This window comes from Camelus ferus, chromosome 6, assembly GCF_009834535.1.
Source record: "Camelus ferus isolate YT-003-E chromosome 6, BCGSAC_Cfer_1.0, whole genome shotgun sequence".
Classification (NCBI taxonomy): domain Eukaryota; kingdom Metazoa; phylum Chordata; class Mammalia; order Artiodactyla; family Camelidae; genus Camelus; species Camelus ferus.
Genome location: NC_045701.1, coordinates 88908615 through 88929601, shown reverse-complemented (window position 1 = coordinate 88929601; position 20987 = coordinate 88908615). Strand labels below are relative to the sequence as shown.

The 20987-nt window shown below is 52.3% G+C and overlaps 1 protein-coding gene across 1 annotated transcript in view; it reads left to right on the top strand.

The window, feature by feature from the left end:
* The window catches only part of BCL11B (BAF chromatin remodeling complex subunit BCL11B), a 94233-nt gene that overhangs the window by 23484 nt on the left and 49762 nt on the right, over positions 1–20987 (top strand). Inside the window, 2 exon segments of the mRNA XM_032482595.1 lie at positions 16282–16433; positions 16435–16498. Of these exon segments, the coding sequence (XP_032338486.1) occupies positions 16282–16433; positions 16435–16498 (216 nt within the window).

Genomic DNA, 20987 nt, shown 5'->3' with positions numbered 1-20987 from the left:
CGGGGCAAGGCCTAAGACAGCAGAGTTCACATTCTGGCGGCGTCATCGGGGCACTGTGGTCCCAGGCACCGGAAGCACCCTACTGTGGGGACATAAGACACTGAGACACCGAAGGGAAGGGATGCGAGGCTGCATGTGCTTTGGGGACTGGGTCCTTGGCCAGTTCTAATGCTGTGGCGGAGGGTGGGAAGATGGACATCTAACCCTCCCAACTCTGAGACTGAACTCCTCCTGCTCCCATGAAACAAGGCGCCACCTGCCTCACTACTAATGCAATTTCCCACGGGCACTGAAGGTTGCAAGACTCTTCTGGCCTCCTGGCCGGATCTCTAGCGACACGCCCCCCACGCCTAGACCCTCTTTCCTGCCTTCGACGGTGCCCACCACCTGCAAATCATCCCCTCTCCCGTTGGAGGGGGCAGGGGCAGAACTCCTCCTGCCAGGCCGTCGGGGGACTTCAGCCCCGCCCCTCGGGGCCTCCAGGGGTGGGGTCCATGTCTTCACAGACAAGCCCAGGCACACAATGGCCTTTCCCGTGGCGGGTCGTGCAGAGCTCAGGCAGGGGCGCTGGGGCCCACCGCACCTCCCCGACCCGTTTTGGGAAACGGGCGGACACTGTGGCAACTTCGTGATTGCTCCGCAGGCTCCCCTGTGATCGGTGCCCCTCCCCCCGCTGGTCCTGGTCCCGTCCGGGTCCCGCCAGGGGTGCTGAGAAGCTGCTCAAAGGCCTTTGGGCGCGCCTGGCCCCTGCTGGGCAGCTGGGCTCGCCGATCCCGCGGCCTCCCCGGCCTGCGCCCCGGGCGCGGCTGTGCGACCATTAGCCACTCCTTCCTGCTCTGCCGGCCCCGGGCAGCCGCGCGCGTTTATTGTGTCTTCCTGGGGCGGGAGGGCCGAGGGGGCTCCAGGTCCATGCATAATTCGGGGGCTTAATGGGCCAGCTGCCCGAGCTGGGCGGCGAGGGGCGGGCGGAGACGCAGCTGACCCTACCCGCGTCTGGCCTCACCGCGAAGGCGCGCTCCTTTCTTCCTCCCGTGACAGCTCTCCTCCCCCTCTCGGCCCGGGTCCGAGGAAGGCGGCGGGGTGGGGGTGGGGGTGGGGTCGGGCGAGTTGCAGGGTTAGCCAAGGGGAGGGGGCTTCCTTCTAGCATCCGCGCAACTTTTGCTTTGGGGGCCGGAGGCGGGCGGTGAATCGGAGACGCCCCAAGACCCGGCTCTTCAGGAACTGGGGGGAGTTGGAATGCAGGTTTCTTCGGAGCACTTTGCTGCCCTTGAGTCTTTTTTTCCAAGACCCTCCCCCCTACTCCCCCGCCCTGCCTCCCCCCTGTCCCCTGGCGGCCCCGTCGGCCCCCTGCTCCGAAGCTGCCCGGCGAGCTCGCCCCTGGCCACGGGCCAGCCCCCTTCTCTGGCTGTGCGCGGAGATGGATGGAGGCGGAGACCCAAGGTCAAGGGCGGGGAGCCCGCCGGCCCGGGGCCCCTTTGTGTACGCAGGGCCGCCCCTCCTCCACCCGCCGCCCCCTCCCCAGACCCCCGGCGTGCGCCCGCGCTAGTGACCTACCCGGCCGTGGGGAACTGCATTTCAGAACCCCTGCAAACTCCGACCGGTGGCCCCCTCGAAACCGCCGCGCGCCAGGGCGGGGCTCCTGCTAGGGTGGCATCCGTTCCTGGACGTGCGTCCCGGTTCTTGGGGTGGCCTGGGGATCCCCTCTCCGCCCGCCGCCAACGCACTGGAGGGTCGTGCCGCCCTTCTCAACCCACTTGGCCTGACAGAGCCCGGCAGCTCCCCGGATCCAGGTGAGGCCCAGTTGGAAGGCGCCTCAAAGAGCACCCGTGTGCATTGTGTGTGTCCATCTAGGGCCAACAGCCCCATCCAAAAGTGGTTTTCTTTGGAGTTTTGTTTTATTTTTCCAGGGGAAGGAGAGGGAGCCTGCTTTTCTAGAGGGAATTCCTGGGGCTGGGATTTTAAAACATTCAAGAACAAAAGTGTTTTCCCAATTGTGTGGGAATGGAACCCTCCGCTTGAGTAGGACACAAAGCCTCCTGGAATTACAGGGAATTAATGTCACTCCTTCCTCCAGCCCGACTTCGCTTACAATAACCCCCCCTAAAGAGAATTTGAATGCAAATGGTCACCTTGCTAGGAGTCTCTTTATTTTTGCTTCCTAAAAATTGGTCTCCAATCGTTTAAAGCACTCCAACAGGCCCTTAAAGACCCAGAAAAGCATTGGTTGGACGCCCAGCGTATTTACCACAGAGCTCTTAAGAGAATGTTCAAACATTTTCCCAAAGCTGCTGCTCTGGAAATAAAAATGTATGCCGTTTGCCTGTGGAAGATTAAAAGTTTACCTTCACTACGACAGCTTTTCTAGCCAGATTTGGAACCATGTCTCTATTTTCCATTATTCAGAAATAGGTTTGAACCAAACAGAATATATCTGCTGTAGCAAGAATCAAGATAATTTAAAGAAATATGTATATACATATATATTTATGATTTGGGCTGACCCAAATCATAACAATATTAGTACGGCATTTCCTGTGGCTCTCAAAGGTGAAAGTATTTTGTAAACAATGCCTTCGTGGCATTTTGAGTAAGAGTTGATCTTAAAAAATCTCAGATTTAGCTAACTTGAACTTTGAGCAGCTAGCTTTACTGCTGGAGGAATCTGAAGGCATTTGTCAATTTTTTTTTTGAAAGGCCTACAGAAAAGGTAACAAATTCAACACTTGGGAACTTAAAGCTGCTGCCAGTCCTGGACAGGAAGCTTTTCCTATCTGCCTGAACTTGCTCGTTGATTTCTCAGACGTCCATTTATAACAGTTCTAACAAGATAGAATCTGCCTTTGAATATCTGTAAATACGGGTAAAGATCACAATCCCACACTCGTAATGGTCCAAGACTGAAGAGGCAGATCCTCCTGTTTGATTAATATTTATGTTACCGAATTCCTGTACAGAAAGAAAGATGAAACACTAATTATGTGTGTGTGTGTTCGAGGGGCCCCGTGCTCGGTCTCCGCAGTTCCTTTAGAGAGATGTACGTTTCAGGATTTCTGGAGACAAGGTGTGCGTGGGGGTGGTCGTTCATGTTTTGCTTGAAAGACAGGTAAACGTGTGATTGGCTGACTTAATGGCTGTCACATGGGGGAGGAGGCCACCTTATTTTTGTTTTCTTTATTTTGACGACTCAACAGTGATTAAAAATTACGGGTGATTTCTCCCTCTAGTTTTCAGTTAGGGCTTGGGGCAGAGTGTTGGAGGGTTCTTGTTCAGAAGCCCGGAAGAGAGCCTGCGGCCTTCTGGGTCCTCTCCCTCCTCTGGAAGGCGCACACCTTTCTGTGTCCGAGTGACAGGTGGGCTGCCTGGCAGAGTGTTGTTCTGAGCCGTGGGACAGGTCTGCAGGGCACAGGTGACTAGCCTGGCTTTGTTCGGGAGCTGTGTGGGGGACATTTGCTTGAGAATGGGGGATTTGGTCAGCTGGGTTATGTTGAAATACCAGTGGAATTGGTAGCCAAAGGGATCCCGGGGAGGCCTCCTTCAGAGGTGCAGCGAAGCATCTTCGATTTTACTACTTTGAGAAATCTAGATTTTCTTATTTGATTTTCTGGGACCGTGGACTCCCCGAGCACCACCTGAGCCTTGCTTAGGCGGGCAGCCTCTATTTGCTGTTGCTGGAGCTGGGGTGGGGGGCGTGGATGGGCGCCGTGTGAAAGCGCTGAATCGAGGTGTAGTGTGGGCAAGAAGCTTCACATCTGAAATGGGTTTGTTCCCAAACAGCCCAGGGCAAACCAGTCCAGCGCGTCTCTTCTTCATCTGTAAAATGGGGATATCCACTGGTTTATGCCCTTGCCACCATCCAGATAGGAAAACAAACCATTCTGTAGGAGTGAAGTCATTGCTGAGTTCAAGGACATCATAAAAGTGTAGACTATTATTGTTCAGTCCACGGGGGCAGGGTGACTAATTTGCAAAAGGGAAAGGAATCAAACAGCTTCTATGTGCAGGTCATTTTCAACATGAGGGGGAAGAACTGGGGGTTTAGGGGGGAGCGTGAGGGGCAGGACTTGAAGTTTCAATTTAGGAGCCTAATACCAAGGAGAAACACCCCTCCCCAGTCCGCATGCATTTCAGGGTGCTGTCCCTGCTCCCTCGGCTCCTGTTCAGGACTGTCACGTGATCCAGAATCCTAATGCAGAGTTGTTGCCCTTGACCTGAATACACCAGAGAATGTATCTTTCCTGACTTCTGGTGTCTGGCTGCAGGAGAGGCGTGTGGGGCAAAGGGAGTGTAGACTTGGGTTGGGGAGGAGTGCAGACTTGGGTTGGGGAGGAGTGCATACAGCAGGCAGCCTTGAAGTGCACAGTCTTGCTAGTTGCAAGTGAGGAAGGAACTCGGTGCAGACCGGTGAGGAAATCCTCCGTTTGCTATACCACAGCGTCGCAAAGCTAACAAAAACTGGCATTGGTGCCCACCGAACACACAGCTGGCTGCACTGAAATGGTACCTTCACAGGGGAAATGGGAGGCCCCAAGTGTCCCGTTGGGGCTTTCATCTTACTTTTCTGTTGTTTTTATCTGAAAGAGGCTTGGATTCTTTTTCATAGCCAATGTTGAGTGACCTGAATTAGGTTTTTAATAGGAATCACCTCTGGCAAGGCCCCAAACCTCTGGTTTAGTCTTGCTCGTTGGAAAATACAGATGTTTTCTTTATGGAGGTGGTCGGTTCACCCTGGGAGGGACAAGACCCCAGGCTTGAGGGTTGGGGTGGGAGTGGCGGGGTGGGGGGGATGTGACACTCTGCCTTTTCCGCAGGGGCTCAATGCAGCCCTAGTTTCCTGGCATGGGCATCAGAGCTGGAGTGGGCTGAGGGGGCATGGCAGATCCCCGAAGCCTGTGTTGGTGCAGGCGTGGAGCCAGAGCTGTCTGGTGCTCCTTAATTGAATACAGATCTCAGTCAATTCCACATGGGCCTGCAAGGATGGGCAGGGAAGGCAGTGATATTTCTCCCTCTCCCTCTTGTCTGGACTTGAAAGCTCAGAACCCCCAACCTGGAGGGCCTCCTCGCCTGTCCCAGCAGCCAGCCCACATGGTTTGCAGAGGAAGGCAAGTGTGGGGCGGTGGGGGGACAGGATCGTGCAGCGCCCATGTAGATATTGTTCGTATGAACTGCGTCTTCCATCTTTTGTTAGTGGCAGCTTGTTAATTAACCAGCAGATTACTGCTGCCTCCCTTTGACACATGCATGTATTTTGAGGCACAAGATTCTTGTTCTCCCAAAACTCTAAACGGAACCGTTCAGGAAGTCCTCGTCTGGGGCCACCTCCCCCTGCCCTCTCTGTCCCCCACTGTCCTCCCTGCTCCCCTCCCCCCCTCCTCCCCATCCTTCCTCCGGCCCAAGTGGGCTCGTAGTTATGTGGAGGACAGACACGTTAAACACAGCTAAATAAATCATGTTTACGCTTGGCGTTCTTGGTAGAGAAAAATCTGTTGGCTGTTTTTACTTCCTTATTTCTCAGCATTTGCTTCCTACCTGTTTTTGAGCACATGCCCAGAAATAGTAGTTTTGTCAAACGAGGGGATAACGCCAGCCAGCCTTTCTCGCTGCCAAGGAAGCTGCTGGATTTTGCAAAACAGAGTGATGTTTTTTAAGTTACACTTACGTTTTTTTTTTCCTCCTCAAAGACATTAGGATATAGAATAAGGGCATTAAAATGCACTGAGAGAGGGGGAAAAAAGCCCCACCCAGGCACCCCATGGCACAGGGACCTGCTGTGAGCAGGGAGCAGGTTCAGAGACGTCTCACTTTTGTTTGCACTTGGCGGCTCCAAGGGCAGGAGGCAGCCGGCGGTCGAGAAGAGAGACCTAAGTCAGGTTCCCTTCATTTTCAGCCCCAGGACTTAATTTTCTCTGCCATTTTGGATGATGTGGTGCAAAGATTTTTTTGGTCTTTTTTTGGGTTGGTTTTGTGTCTGTTTAGTTTCGGAAGCCTCCCGAGCAGTGCCTGCTTCGTCCTTCCACTGAGGCTACGACTCGATTCTAGTCCCAGTCCGGGGTTTGGAGCTTGTTGGGATCCCAGCTCCACCAGCATTGTTTATATATAGAAACAGTCAGGGAGACCTCCCTTTGGGTTTGTAGCCACGATGTTGTTTGGTAGTTATCTGAAAAGTCATTTTCATGATATGATGCTGTTTGCTGGGCAGAGAATTATGGCCAAATAGAGATTACAGATTAAAAAAAAATTTTTTTAACAGTTTCAAAATCAAAACAATGACACATAAATGTCGGGGGCTCCTGCCAGGAGGCCCGGCTGGTCTTATCAGGGAATCTTTGCTGAGCTGCTGTAGTGAATTCAGTCTGAGGTCCAGCACATCAGCTCTGTTTCAAAGACAGCCAAGGGAAAAAAATTTACAACAAAATCAAAGTCAGCGTGCTATGATTTCCCCCAATTTCTAATGGGAATTCTCTGCAATAGAAATGATATTTCCATTGAGGACTGCACTACTGGTTTCTTTAATTACATTAAATAGCGGTGTAAACCTCAGCTGAACGTAAACCCCTGTTACAGCGGCTCCGGGAGCGGGGTTAGATTGAATCGTAAGGACCAACGTTACTGGTGTTAATGTGCTAACAATCCTTATTAAATTAAGCCCGCGAAGTGTTAATTTTTACAAATTTTGTTGTGCACACGCTGTACATCACCGTTAGTGTGGTAGGAGAGGAAAATGATTTCCTGTCAAAAACTAAGGAAGAAGGTGGCTGTCAGACTGCTCCCTTAGAAGAAAACTTGTGATTTTCGCCATCAAATGCTACCTGTGCTGAAAGGAAGGCTCACAATATGTATATTAAATGCCATCTACATCCAGAAAACTCAGTTAAAGGAACTACTTTGTTGAAAGTAATTACAGGCCTGTTCAATGTTTTAGTCAGTGACATTTCAGACTTCGCTTAGAAACATAAAGAGGCCATAGAAAGATTTTTGTTCTTATGTGTTGCAAAGCATTGAACCTCAGGATTCTCTATGTCCATTAGCAAAAGGTAGAAAGAAATGAAAAGGAAAAAAGAAGACGCCATCAACAGCCAGGCCCTGGGGGGAGCTGGGGTTTTGATTACAGCAGTGGAGATCATTGGCGTGTAATAATAATAAATGCAATGGAGACCAAAAAAAAAAAAAAAAGCATTTAAACTGTAGCATTTTTTTTTTAACAATTAGATCTTTTTCTTTTTTCTCTCCCTTCCCTTCTTCCGTCCCTTTCTCCCTCCCTCCTTCCCTTCCCTTTATTTATTTATTTATTTTAACGTTTTGCTAATCAAGTTAAGTTTCTAGTCTATCTAAGACAAGGAGCCCTGCTGGCCCTTGCGGTTGCATGTCCAGGTTATTGTCCAGGTAGAATTTTATGGTCTCATCTTAAAAAGGGTTGATGATGGCTCCATTCCTCAAATCCGCAAATCCACCTGGAGCTGTAGTCCCTGCTCCTGCCTGCTCCCGGCTTGAGTCATCATCGCAGTAGCCTCCTTGCTCCATTCGCCTGATGTGCTTTTCCTTGGCTGGGCTGCCTTGTTTTTGTTCTCAATTCTCTTCTCAGTTCAGACATCCTCCCCGTTATCTCACTGTGCACGCTGCACGTGGCTAAGCCCGTGTTGGAGTCTGTGGGACCTGCAAACCATGGCGTGCAAACCACAACTTCTGAACTCACAGTTTGTACACGAGTGTCAGGATTCAGCGTTCCCAGGTCACCACTCAGGCCAGGCGCAGCAGATGCTGAGCAGGAGGGAAAACGTGCCTTTAGTTTACAACTCACTGTAGGCACCAAATCTGAGGAATCATCTCCTGGCTTATTTCCCTTCGTGGGACACGTGACTTCTGTCTTGACTATGGATTCCTGACCCGCCCCCAACCCTGGCTTGCGATGAATGGGGGCGTGTCTAAGGCATGCCAGGCCAAGCTGGTCATTGGAGCCTGGCCACTGAGTTCCATCTGGGAAAGGACTGCAGGCTCCCAAGTCCCAAATTCTTCCTGCTTGGAATCCGAATGCTTTATCCAGCCTTTTACTTCCATCTGTAGACTGAGCTCTCCGTCCCGGGGTGCTTCATGAAGATACCCTGTGGGGTACTATTTGTGGTTCTTGATGCAGCCCAAGAGAAGATGGCTGGAGGATCTTGGATAATTGTGTTTTAGGGCAGAAACTGCTAAAGATTGAAGCAGCTACCCAGCTTCTGATCAGAAGGCCGGTATCAGATGGCGGGGGAAAGGGGGAAATTCCTCTGCTAGGTATTGGCTGGCTGCTTTGGCTGGTGAGAGTCAGAGAATCTGTCAGCTCCAGCTTGTCCTTGGCCTCTGTAGATTCTGTGGGACGTATGCAGGCGCTGCAACCTGTCCATGTTGCTGATAGATGCGTGTGTGTGTGTGTGTATGCATATATGTATAATCTCTCTATAATAGATGGGCATGCATATATTTGCTAGCTAGTGAAAGCACATGCTTTCACCTCTGTTGTCCCCAAGCCTGCCCACCCTTCCTGCTGAGGCCACCCGAGAGGACTCACACCTGTTTATCTGTGTGCATCCCAAAGCCACGGTGTGGAGGTCTCACTTCCCAGCTGGAGGACAAATGGTTGTGTTTGCTGGCTTTCTGGCAGTTCATGGAGCTCCAGGGATTTCCCCAAAAGACAGCAAAGGAGATTTGGAGCTGTACGGTTTCTCCCACGGGAACCCACTAGGGGTTGGCACGTTCAGCCCCGAGCTCTGGGTCAGCTGCATCCATCTTACCCCAAATAGTTCACAGAATGTGCTTCAGACACACCTTGCCTCGTCAGCAACACCTGAAATTTCCTCTGCTCCCTCATTGGGCCTTTTGGAAGAACCAGGGAAGGTTTTAGAATTTGTGATGTAACCTCACCAATCCTTGGCTCAGGGAGTGGGAAGGGGACCGGCTGCCCCAGAGTATTGCAGCTGCTTGCATCTTGAGGAAATTGAGGTTGGCAGCCATCGAAACAGGTGCTTTTGGACCTGGCGAGGAGGTGTGCCTGTGCATCTGCTTCTAATTGCAAGATGCAGCTGCCGGGGAGGGTGATCCCTCTTCAGGCCCTGGTGGAAGGAGAAGAACACGCTTGGAAGTGTTGTTGCGGGGCACAATTGTTCCTGGACCTTGCCTCTCCCTTTTCTGGGATGCATTAAATGTGCAGCACACTGCGGGGCAAAAATAGTTGAAGCAGTGTTTCACCAGGACAGATCTCAGGAGTGCACGAGGCAAGAGGCACGCAGGGGAGGAGGCCATCTTCCTGGCTTGGAGGAGGCTATCCTTCTGGCCTCCTCTCCGTGGCCAAGCCTTCTTGAGAATGTGGCTGCAAGAAGATGCCCTGATGCTCACACAGGGCTCTGGGCGGTCTCAGGATGGTCACCGGGGGATTGGCAGGAGACCCAGCCTTAAGCCCAGAGGTGTTCTTGCAGGCTCTTTCGTCCCTGCTGCCTGGATGCTGGGTGGAGGGGGGTCCTCTCTAAGCCCAGCTGGGCCCGGGTTACAATGACAAGTCGAGCAGCCTCTTTCTACCTGCATGGGGTTGCCCACCCTCCCAGCCATGCAGAAGGGCTGCTGTTCTCAGCGACCATGGATTGGAGCTGTATTTTAACGTCTCCCGTGTAATGACCCTGAAGGAACGCTTTAAACACATCTCTTCAATCCCTGTGAGACCTCATTTCTTCTTTTCCTTGCATTTTTCTAATGGACACTTACCTGTGCACCCCCAAAACCCAAACCCACTGCAGCAAGGGACGCCCAGAAGGGTACTCAGCCTTACTGGACTAAATGGGAATCCAGTAGTGGGAAGTGGGACTTGGGGAGCCCCAGCTCCCCATAGAGGACTTCTGGACCCCCCAAATGCTCTGGTGCGGTGACAGAGCCATGCCCCGTGCCTACTCACCCATGGGGCCTGCCTTGGGGACCCATCCTGGCCTTGTAGGTTCTCACAGCGGCTTACTGTGTTCACTTAAAGCCTTGGATTCCCTTTCTGCTTTGTCTTATTATTATATATATTATTCTTTATAAGGAAATGAAAAACAAGTTCTAGTCTTTGCTGGTTCCTAGAACTTGGTAATTAAAAATTAAGAAAAGTAAGAGTGGAGGGTATAGCTCCATGGTAGAGTGCATGCTTAGCATGCACGAGGTCCTGGGTTCAATCATCAGTACCGCCACCTTAAAAAAAAAAAAGTAAACTTTATTGTTCATCTACTTTATATGTAGTAATGTGTATCTGTTAAGGACCTACTGTGTAAGACAGGGAACTACATTCAATTTCTTGTAATGAGCTGTAATGGAAAAGAATCTGAAAAAAATATATGCATGTATATGTATAACTGAATTGTTTTGCTGTACACCTGACACTAACATTGTAAATTCACTACACTTCAATAAAAAATAGGAATTAAAAAAAATAAGTAAACCTAATTACCTCCCCCCTGCCAAAAAAAAAATATTAAAAAAAACCTAAGAAAAAGAAAAGAAATAATACCTGTGGAGTGGAGGAATTTATTTTTTGAGTATTGCTCCCCTAAGACCTGTGCAGCTCTGAAATTGAGTTGCAAAGAAGATGCCTTAAAATCTTTCTTCTCTATTCCTGCTGTCTCAGCTACTCGTGACCCCTCTCACCACCCCCAGCCCCCTAAAAATCTGGAGAGGGAGAAAGAGACAGATGATGGGAAGGCTAAGGCTTATGGGTGAATACCCACCGCCTGTATCATTTAAGGGAGCATGCCACTTCTTTCCAGTAGGAAATTGCCAAAATGGATGTCATCAGCTGCTAATTAGATGTATTTTAACTGCAGGATCGTTTTACCAGCTAATACTGTTATTATGTGCTTCAATGTGAACCCATGGTGGAGCTGCTAAAATAGGAGCGCGTGGCCCTAGCAGACAGCTACTGAGCCCTTAGGATCGGTGGCCCTGAAGAGGCCCAGGCCAGGCCCCCTGCTGGAGTCTGTATCGTCTCAGCTTCTCCAGATGGACCCGTTTTTCCCTTTGACTCCCTTCCTTAGGTGTTTCAACCTGGGCCTGAGTCCAGAGGGGGCCCTGAACTCTCCAGACTGGAGACCCCAAGAATCACACCTCTCACTCCCAAAACCTCGTGGTCAGTCTCCTGCCTTTGGGCCTCTGGACCAGCCTAGAAGCCACAAATGACCACGTGCTGTGGACGTGCCAGCACCTGCAGCGCTGGAGGTTCAAGTCTCAGCTGCCTTCCCTCCATCTTCTCTCTAGCAAACGGGAAAGAGTCCTGAGTTCCCATCGGGGTGGGGGGAGGTGGGCTAGGATCAGGGTAATGATTCTTAAATGTGAGCTGAGCATTTGACTTCATGTATTTCTCTCTCTCTCTCCTTGCTACCCCCTCCCCCTTAATACATAGAATTTTTATCATCCTTAAGACAAAGTAGCTGGCAAAATAGTTAAACGATCCCAAAGAAATGTTTTTATTTGCCTGCATGTGAATTGGGTTATCTGCCTATCTTGTTTATGAAATTTGGGGCTGCCTTTCCTGTAGTCTGTTCCCCACTCAAATCTTTCCCGGCTCCCATTTCCATATTTCTGCGTGCATGTTCTTTGTTAATCACTTGGCAAGTGCTTATTTGAATATTAAAAATTTCTTTAATCATCAAAGGCAGGAGCACAGTCTCATGAATATTCATATTTCCCCCCTCCTCAGACTGGAGTCTAGTTCATTACCCTGCAGTAAAAGCCAAACAGCCATCAATCGCCCTCATTACAGGCTCTGGCGTTTTGATTGGCTGCCTGCTGCCCAGAGCTTTTTTATTTTTATTTTTTTATTTTTCCTCTTCTCCTATGAGCTGTCTCGTACCTGCCAGCAACCATCCCCCCCACAAAAAAAAATCAATAAAGCAAGAATAAATTTCTCTGGTTGAAAAACAACTTTGCAAACTTATCAAACAGTCCTCGTGGTTTGCTGCCGCCAAAGCAGCCACCAGTGCTACCTGCCCCCACCTGCAAAAAAAAAAAGAGGAAAAAAAGGAGGGGGTGGGGAGGAAATTAAATAAATAAATAAAAAGGGAGAAACTTGAGCCTCAGAGATGAATATTTGTCAAGAGAGTTGACGTAAGTCTCATTTGCATAATGACTTTGTACTTCTGCATTAATAAAATTTGCATATGAAGCCATGTTAATTACTCCTGATCATGCTTTTTGCATTCATGCATAGTAATTTTCTCCGACTTGTGAGAATTAATGTCTTGGCATGGGGGGAGGGGGCGCAGGGACTGTCAGGTTTCCTTGCCAGTGGCCCTCACTCACATGCACTCGCTCCCTGTCTGTCTCCCTCCCTGATCTATGACTCATTTTTGCACTATCAGTAGGAGTTCTTGGCTGAAAAAAATGTATCAATTGAGAGGCAGCAGTAGGGAGAAATATATACATCTCCTGCACAGTGTATTCCAGAACTCCTCTGCTAGCTAGGAATCTGTAACCCTCCCATGTGGGAGGGGACACCGAGGATGCGGCATTGGGAAAGGCTCGCCTTCCCCTGGAAACCAGGCTGGGGCTTTTCCAGGGAGTTTTTTGTGTCTGCACGCCGGTCGTCGGTGTGGGCGTGTTTGCGGAGTAGTGCGCATGTGTGAGGAGTGCGGCTGGACCATCTGCAGGGCCTCTCCGGGAGGGAGACGGGTTACAGACCCCAGAGGAACAGGGGCATTCAAAATCACTGGGATTTGGAGCTTAGGAAAGGGGTCTTATTGTTGGACATTTTGTAGCTCTTTGTATGAAATGCCTAGAGAGAGAGACTGTCACCCCTGTGAGCTTTGTGGTCTTGGGCAAAGAGCTTCAGTTTCCTTGTTTGTGGGGGGCGGGGGGTGGTCCTGATACCTGTCCGATAGGAAGGCTGCTGGGCGTAAAAGGGATGATGATATATACGTACAGCCATTGTTTCTTTCTTTTTCCTTTAATGGAAGTGAACTTCCGTGATAAGGAATTGAGCCGGCTGAGGTTTTATTTTAAGCCACCTGGATCTCGCATAAAGCTGAGATGGCGTCTTGGCGTCCCTCGCCACGTACCTTGTGCACGTGCGTCTGTTCCAGCTCCAGAGGGCAGCCGGCCTAGACCTCGAAAGAGTTTTGTTTGTTTGTTTGTTTGTTTTAAAGGAGTGCCTTGCAGGGCTTTGCAGGGGGCTTTCCTTGCCGTGCTGTGAGGAGGGCCCATAGGGAGCAGGGAAAGTTCCAAGGTGAAAAATAAATGAATGATACTGACGGTTGGTTTATTGAGTGTTTACTAGAAACCTGGCTTGGCCGGGCATGTCCTGACTTTCCTTTAAAAGAGAGGCTCTGAGAAAGTGACTTACTCCAGGTCACGCGGCCAGGAGATGCCAGAGAAGGGTACGGACCCAGGCCTCGCTCTCAGGCAGTGTAGCCTCTGTGCCCCGGGCTTCCTCCACCCGTGCTGAGGTGCGTGGTCTCCAGTGTGTTCTGGATTCTCTGGCTGTGCGCTTTTCAGGGCAGCCGCCTGGAAGGCTGGGAGGTAGCCTGGGACAGGTGCTGCGGCCAGAGACAGTCTTCATGTTGAACTTAAAAAAAAATTGAGATTCGATTCGCATCATGTAAAATTCACCATTTTAAGGTGCGCAGTCAGTAGCTTTGGGTATGTTCACAGTGCTGAACAGCCATCACCTCTGTCTAATGCCAGAACATTTCTATCACCCCCCAAAGAAACCCTGTACCCATTAGCCCTCACTCCTCCCACCCCTGGCAGCCACCCGTCTGCCTTCTGTCTCCATGGATTTGCTGTTCTGGACGTTTCCTGTAATCGTACAATAGGTGGCTCCTGTCATCACCTTTGGCTTCTGCAGCTTCAGGAGAGGGTGTTTGGAGTTCCGCCTTTGGGCAGGGTTTTGGTTTAAGCTGCTCAGGGTGGGACGGGGAGGGGAACATCCTCCAGGGCAGAGGGTCCTCTGAGAGTACCCTGGGGGTCCTTCTCTGGCAGCTTAGGATCAGAAGCCCCCCACCCTTGCTGTCCCATCCCCGCATCCACTGAGCTGGCCCCCAGAGCATGTGGACTGCACTGAGACCAGAATTCTAAGGAGACTGTCTGGAAGTGCCCCCACCCCTACCAGGGTTGGGGAATGACTGCTTTTAGCCTCTGGCCTCATGAAGCAAGAGAGGGATGAGGCTGGCCTCCTCTTTGGTCCTTCCTCCCAATTGTGGACACGTAGCGTCTACTCTCTTCCGGCTTGGGACAGCAGTTACCTGGGCGCCCCTGCTGGTTTTCTCCGCCATGCTAAATGGTGGTGGCAGTGCTGTGGTCTTGCCCAGAACCAGGGGGCCCGGAGTTGTTTTTTGCGACCTCTGATGTCCCAACTCAGCCCAAGGACTGCCTCCCACCCCTCTCAGCCCTTCCTCTCCGGATTCTGGGTGCCCTAATCACTCCACCCCAGCCCCAGCCTCAGGGGGAGGCAGGGCATATCCAGGCTTTGGAGATAAAACTGGGTTCAAGCCCAGACCTCCCCGAGCCTCAGTTTCTCCCCTGTGGAGCAGGGGGAGGTCTTCCCTGTTGATGGGGTGTTGGTGGTAAACCGTGCCCCGCTCGTTGTAGTGGGTGCGTGAGCCACTGTCACACTCACGACGACCCAGAGCTTCTGTGGTCTTAGGGCAGGGCCAATGTGACAGACAGGGTACAACATGCCGAGTTCAGTGCTGGGGAGTTTCAGGCAAGAAGCAGCCAGGGCAGGCTTCCGGGAGGAGGCGGGCGACGCTGGTTGCAGATGCTGACCTCTCTTGAGAGCCTGTACTAAATCTGGGGCACAGCCTTCCGATCAGCATCTGTGGCTGGAACTGTGCACGGGGTCTTGGCCACATCTTCCGGGGCTGTTGCAGGCGCAGAATCACCCCGGGCTGAGCCTAGCCTGGTACCAGATCTTCCTTGGCCCAGAGGGGCCGAGGCGGCAGTGGTGTTAGCCTCGGTCTCTTGGCCGGACAAGTGTAGGCGTCCTCAAATGCACTGAGGCCCCTGGTCCTGGATCACAGCCGTTTTGGACAGACGGGCCCAGAGAAAGAGCCCTGGTTCTGGAGCCAAGCAGCCAGCCAGGGTGTTGGTGCAGCTGGCTGCTGGTGTCTGCAGTTTTCTGTGGTCACGTCATCAGTTTCCTGGTCTGTGCAATGGGTCTGCTGAACCCCACCCCCGAGGGCATGCTAGGAAGCTCACTCAAGATGAAGAGTGACACAGGCTGCTGGCTTGCAGGGCCCTGTGGCTCTTCTGGATGGGGGACTCGCTCATAGGGGCCCTGGAGTGGGCAATCCCTGCCCCCGCAGACCTGCGTGGGGCACTGAGCACCGTGGGGCAGAGGTGAGGGGTGCTAGGGGAGCGTCCCTGGCAGAGCCAACCCGGGGCCCAGCTGCCCATCATCTTGTTGATGTTTTCCTTTAGTCTCTCTGATGCTTCCCCGCTCAATTATTTACCCAGGGAATTTGGGCTTCTTCACTTGTGGTTTTGGCAAGGGCTTCACACAAATGTTTTGCCCTGGTGGTCTCTTAGCCAGTTTAAGATAAACGGCCAAATCAAACGCAGGCCTTGCCGGGGAGCCCAGGCGAGCTGTGGGGCTAGGCGGAGACAGGCAGGCCCCTGGCTCTGCGTCTTGGCTGTCAGACTGGGGGAGGTGTGAAGACGGTTGCTGGGCAGTGCCACGGCTTTCTGGGGTGGAGGGGGCTTCAAAGCCTTCTTAAAGCACTTGGGGCTTGGATGTTGGGTGAAGGTGTTGGTTGCGGAGGAGGACTGTGGGCTGGGAGAGGCACCAGCTGATGGTTCCCCAGGCTGGAGGCTAAGCAGTACCCAGGCGCCGGGAAGTGGACTGGAGGTATCCAAGGCCTGTACGAGCAGCCCATCTGAGCAACCGGTGGTGGCTCAGAACTTCCTGGCTCTTCCAGAGGGGGGTGGCCTAGATTTGGGGGAATAAATCCCCAAATGGAGTCTGCTCCAGAACACTCCAGAAGCCTGCACCCTGGGAGACCTGACAGCCCCTGTTTGCTCCAGCCCTGTGTATTAGGCAACCCTGGGATGGGAGTCTGGTCCCGAGACAGTCCCATCTGGCAGCTGTGGACATAGGACCCCCTCAGCCCCCACCCACTTCCCTGACCCCTGATCCTGCCTCAGTCCTGCTGCCTTCCCCAGCGGGCTGGCACCCTGGGCCTCCCACCCCGGAAGGGTGGTCTGCAGCCCTCTGCCCCGGGCCCCAGTTCCGCATCCTGAAGCCCTCACCCCGTCCAGGGCCCGACTGACCAGCCTTTTCTATTGTTTTTTCTCCAGGGCCGTGCAGGCCTGCCCAGCTGCCAGCGGTGGCCCCCATAGCTGCCTCCTCCTCCCACCCTCACACATCCGTGATCACTTCTCCGCTGCGCGCCCTGGGCGCTCTGCCGCCCTGCTTCCCCCTGCCGTGCTGCAGCGCGCGCCCTGTCTCAGGGTGACGGGACTCAGGGTGAGGGTCAGACGGAGGCTCCCTTTGGATGCCAGTGTCAGTTGTCAGGTAACCTACGGCCGCGGTGGGGGGCGGGCTCCTGGGGATGGCGGGTACGCCCTGGGCTGAGCCAGCAGCTGCCTCTCCCAGGCGGGCTGGGCAAGGTGGGGACCCCGGGGAAATGTGCGACCTGTACCCCAGAAGGCATTTTGGGGAGATGCCGGGGAAGTGGTGAAGAATGTCAGCAGAACTGTGCGCTGGTGCCCTGGTCCCCGTCTGTGCCCTGGTCCCCGTTGGTCAGGAGGCCTTCCCCAGGCCCCCACCCCCTCTGAGAGTCTCCTCTCAGAATGCATTCCCCCAACCTCCCAATTTCATCTCTTTGGGCTGTTTAGCTAAAGTTTAATTGGATAACGCTTAACATCTGAGGTTTTCTTCTGCCCTCGCCACTGCCACCCTCCTCCCCCGCCCCAGCCATCACCCCCCACCCCCAAAGCACAGCTAGAATGGATTCCTTGGTTTCTGTGTACATCACTGGAGCCGTCCAAAATGCTGAGTTTCTTTTGCGAGAATGTGTTGCCCATTAACTTTGAGGAAAAAAAGGTCTCTCTGAAGGAGGTTTTTAGCATCGGCTCTGGGAGGGAGTGAAGCTTTGTGGGGGAGCATGTGGGGGAGGGGCAGGGGGTGGTGCTGAGCATCTGTGGTGTGCCCGGCTCCAGGTCGGTGTGGTTGCCCATTACACAGATGGGCGGGCAGGGCAGTGCGGAGGCACCACCTGTTGGTCTCCCTTACATCCCTTCTGTCTCCCCAGGCAAAACCCAAACTCTTGTTCCAGCCTGGGGTCCCTGGAATGTGCAGGCGGGGACCTTGCATCCCAGCCTCTCCTGCCTGGAGTCTTGGCAGGGACTGAGGCAGAAAACACTGAGGCCACAGGAGCCGGGATGTTAATATGGACACTGGGGGTGTGGAGAGCACCCCGCGGTCTGGTTTCCAGGCGGGGGAGCAGGGGCCAGGAAAGCAGAGGGTGGGTGCATAGCCAGGGGAGGTTCTGTTTGTCCCTGCTTTGTCACCATGCACGTTGCAGGCTTTTTCTCGACCTCGGTTGTGAAAGAAAAACGATTTTTATGAGGCAGGTTTTACTTTTCATTGAAGCTGTCCCAGGGGGTGGCCCCCACTGGAGCCACAGCTCTGCAGAGGGCCACAGGCAGCTCAGCTCAGGATCAAGAGCTCCCTGAGCCTTCCTGCTGGCGGAGTGCCCTGCTGCTTTCAGCACCCCTTGCTATAACAGGGTGACGTCGTAGGCACTGGGCTTATGTCTTGAATGCACAAAGCAAAGACTCAATCACCCGAAGAAGCCAGGCTCCATGACTCGGGCTGCCCTGGGGCCCAGGGTGACTGAGGCCCCCGTCCCAGCTCTGCAGGTCTGTGCTGTGATCCCTGCTTGCTGAGCGCGGGGTGCCTGCTCCATCTGGGTGGCTGCCCTGCCCTCATGGCTTCCTGTAATCAGTGCTGCAGCCCTCAGCCGCTACTCTGGGGGCCGCACTATCAAAGATCAGCCTGAGTGTTTATGACCGGACTCAGTCTGTGGTGCAGGAACATGATCTCCCTGGCAGTAGAGTGCCTGGGACTTTGCTTAACCCTCTCAGGGCTCCGGCTCTGCTTAGAAGCCATGGTGCTGAGCGAGAGCTGTGACGTCCCCATTTTACAGATGGCCAAGCAAAGGCTCGGGGAGGGTGAGTGGCTGGGCCCGCGTTGTGGAACCTGGGATTTGTGGTCAGGATGCCTCCTGACAAGGCCAGCCCTCTTCCCGCTGAGCCACGTGCCTCTGCCTACATCCAGGGGAGGTGCTCACACAGTCACTCTCAGCCATGGTGCCACCGGCTTCCTTGTTGAAACTGTGGATTGAGGGCCTACTGTGTGCTGCTTTGTGCTACGCATTTTGTGTGCAATCTTGAGTTTAATCTTCATAGCCACCTTAGGAGGTAGGTTTACTGTCCCTCCTTTACAGATGAGAAAATGAGGCTCAGAGATGTGAAGTCTCACAATTCACATTCGTGTATTCGTTCGTTTGTTCATTCATTGCTCCACTCAACACTGTTTCTTGGGCACCGAGTTTACAGGCTCTGTGCAAACCACAGTGCAGTCAAGCACGGCAGGTCCCTGCCCTCCTGTGGCTTGCAGTCTGGTGGGAGGGGGTGGGGGTGGTGGAGTGGGAATGGGGACCCGCAGGGAGGATGCTTCGAAGGGGATGGAAGAACAGAGGTGGCGTGTGGTGGCGGACTGCTCATCCTCCACCTGCTTCATCCTTGGCGTTGGCTCACCCAACTTAGAGTCCTCCTTGGATTTTAGACCTTGATGCCACGAGGGCTCAGCACCCGTGAGCAGCCCCTACGCTTGCCAGCAGCGCCGGGGAGGGGAGCACGGCAGGGCAGTGTCTGTCTCTGGGGTCCTGGGCACCTCTCCTCCTTGCCTCCTTGGGGGCCAGCTCTTGGCCTCCGATACTCTGCCTGGATTCCTAGCACTGATCTCGTCCTCGTTGGGTCGCAGGAATTAGACTCCGCCAGGTTGCGCCATCATATTTTCAGATCAATTTCGGTACCTGAAATATCCTATTCCAGTGGTTTTTGTCCCTTTGTGGCTTCTGTCCCTGGCACTGGGCTGTTTGCTTAAGTGTTTTTAGTGCCTATTTAATTAGTAGTTGGAATGGAGTCATTAAATTCCCAGTAACCCGTTAGGAAGAAGCAGTCCTCTGTAAAGATGGAAAGCGGCTGCTGTCCGTACTTTGTTTTGTCCCTTTTTGGATCAGGGTGCACTGAACCTATCTTTTCAAATTAATCTGGAAAACCCCAGTGTAACCGTGTTTCACACAGGTTAATTGCATGCTGGGGAACGCATTCGAGGTTACTTATAGAAGGATGCGATTTTATGGGGAAGAAGACCACACAGGAAAGGGTGTTTGTGTTCCTTTCCGGATGGCAGTATCCCAAACACCGGCTCCCAGGACCCCGACCCCAGATCTCCTTCTAACGGTCACAGTAGGAAGGAAGGTCTGGGGAGTCCCCTTTACTTTTTTTTTTTTTTTGACTCTTTTGAAAGAGTGAGGGGCTTTGGGTCTGGATGTTCCTGGAAACTGAAGTTCCTTCCCTGAGAAATTCCATGTAGGAATGTCTCCGAGGTACTGATGGAGTCAAAAGGCTGGGGTGGGGCTGTGGTCCTGGCTCTTACCCCATGTGGCCAGTGACCTTGAATAAGTCATTTCCCTTGTCTGGACCCGTCTCCCCTTCTATAAAAATAAATATACACATATACACACAGGTGTACATATGGTACATATGTAATATGCACACACACACACGTATATATGGTACACATGTAATATTTAAATACCAGGCTCCTCCTACTGACCTCTAAAACAGATCACATCGATGAGTTTCGATTACTGAGATGCTGTGGATATCTGGGTACAGGACTTGGCTAGGGTTCCCAGGGCAGGGGTGGGGCATTCAGAGAACAGTTTGAAAACCATCGGTCTTTGGAACCCCTGAACGCTTCCCTGTTCTGAGGTTTTCGTGATGGGGAGGCAGAGTACCAGAATGCAGAGTGAAGGCTGCTTTTCCCTGTAGGGCTGTGTGACCTCAGACAAGTCATTTCCAGCCTCGTCCTCAGTTGCCCCACCAACTGGGGGTAAAATGGGGGTAACTGAAGGATTGTTCTGAGGATTGAATGAGGTCATACACACTTGGTGCTGGGAACAATGCCTCTTGCTGAGCGAGCCTTCCAGATGTTCTGATTTATGCGGGAGCAGGATGGGTATCACAACCTCACATCCTTACCTGCCCAGCGCCTTGTGGACTCCTGCTTCAAGCTGGATCCCCACTTTCTATTCTTAAAGGCATTTAGCCTCTTGGCTGGCTCAGATCATGTACTCTCAGCATTGGGAGGTGGAAGAGGAACCTAGAAACTTCATTGCATATTTAAAAGCCGCAAATGGTCATCAGTCACAATGATTAATACATGTGCTTGGTGAAGTTCAAGGTCTCAAGCAAGAACACACAAGATCCCGGCTCAGGAAAGTGGAAATGTTTGGATTTAATAGAAGGAGTCGGTTGCAGTCATTAGTATATGCTGAAATCACAGGGCAATCTTGTAAAGTTAAATTCAATTTACTTTTCTACTGAAATTGTGCTTGCTGTGTTATTTAACTAGTCTGGGGTTTCTTGGCATGGGTTAAAGGGACAGTAAAGATAAAAGAATACCTGTAAGTAAATAGTAGGGTTTAACAGTGGAATCTTGTCGTTTTCTCCTCCTTCAATTATATCCCAGTGTTCATTTTGTGTTGGTTGTTATAACCAGAGCCTTCCAATGAGATGCTGTGGATTAGGCCACCCTAGCTGTGGAAGCTTGATGCAATTAATACAGTCTGTCTGGAAAGTGGCCTTATTTCTGGAAGTTTTATGTTAATGATATGGTCTGTGCTTTGCACATTTCGTAGCAGAACAAGAAGCAGGCTGTAGTTTCATTTTGGACTGGGTTTGATTAACACCGGAGGATCAGTGGGCAG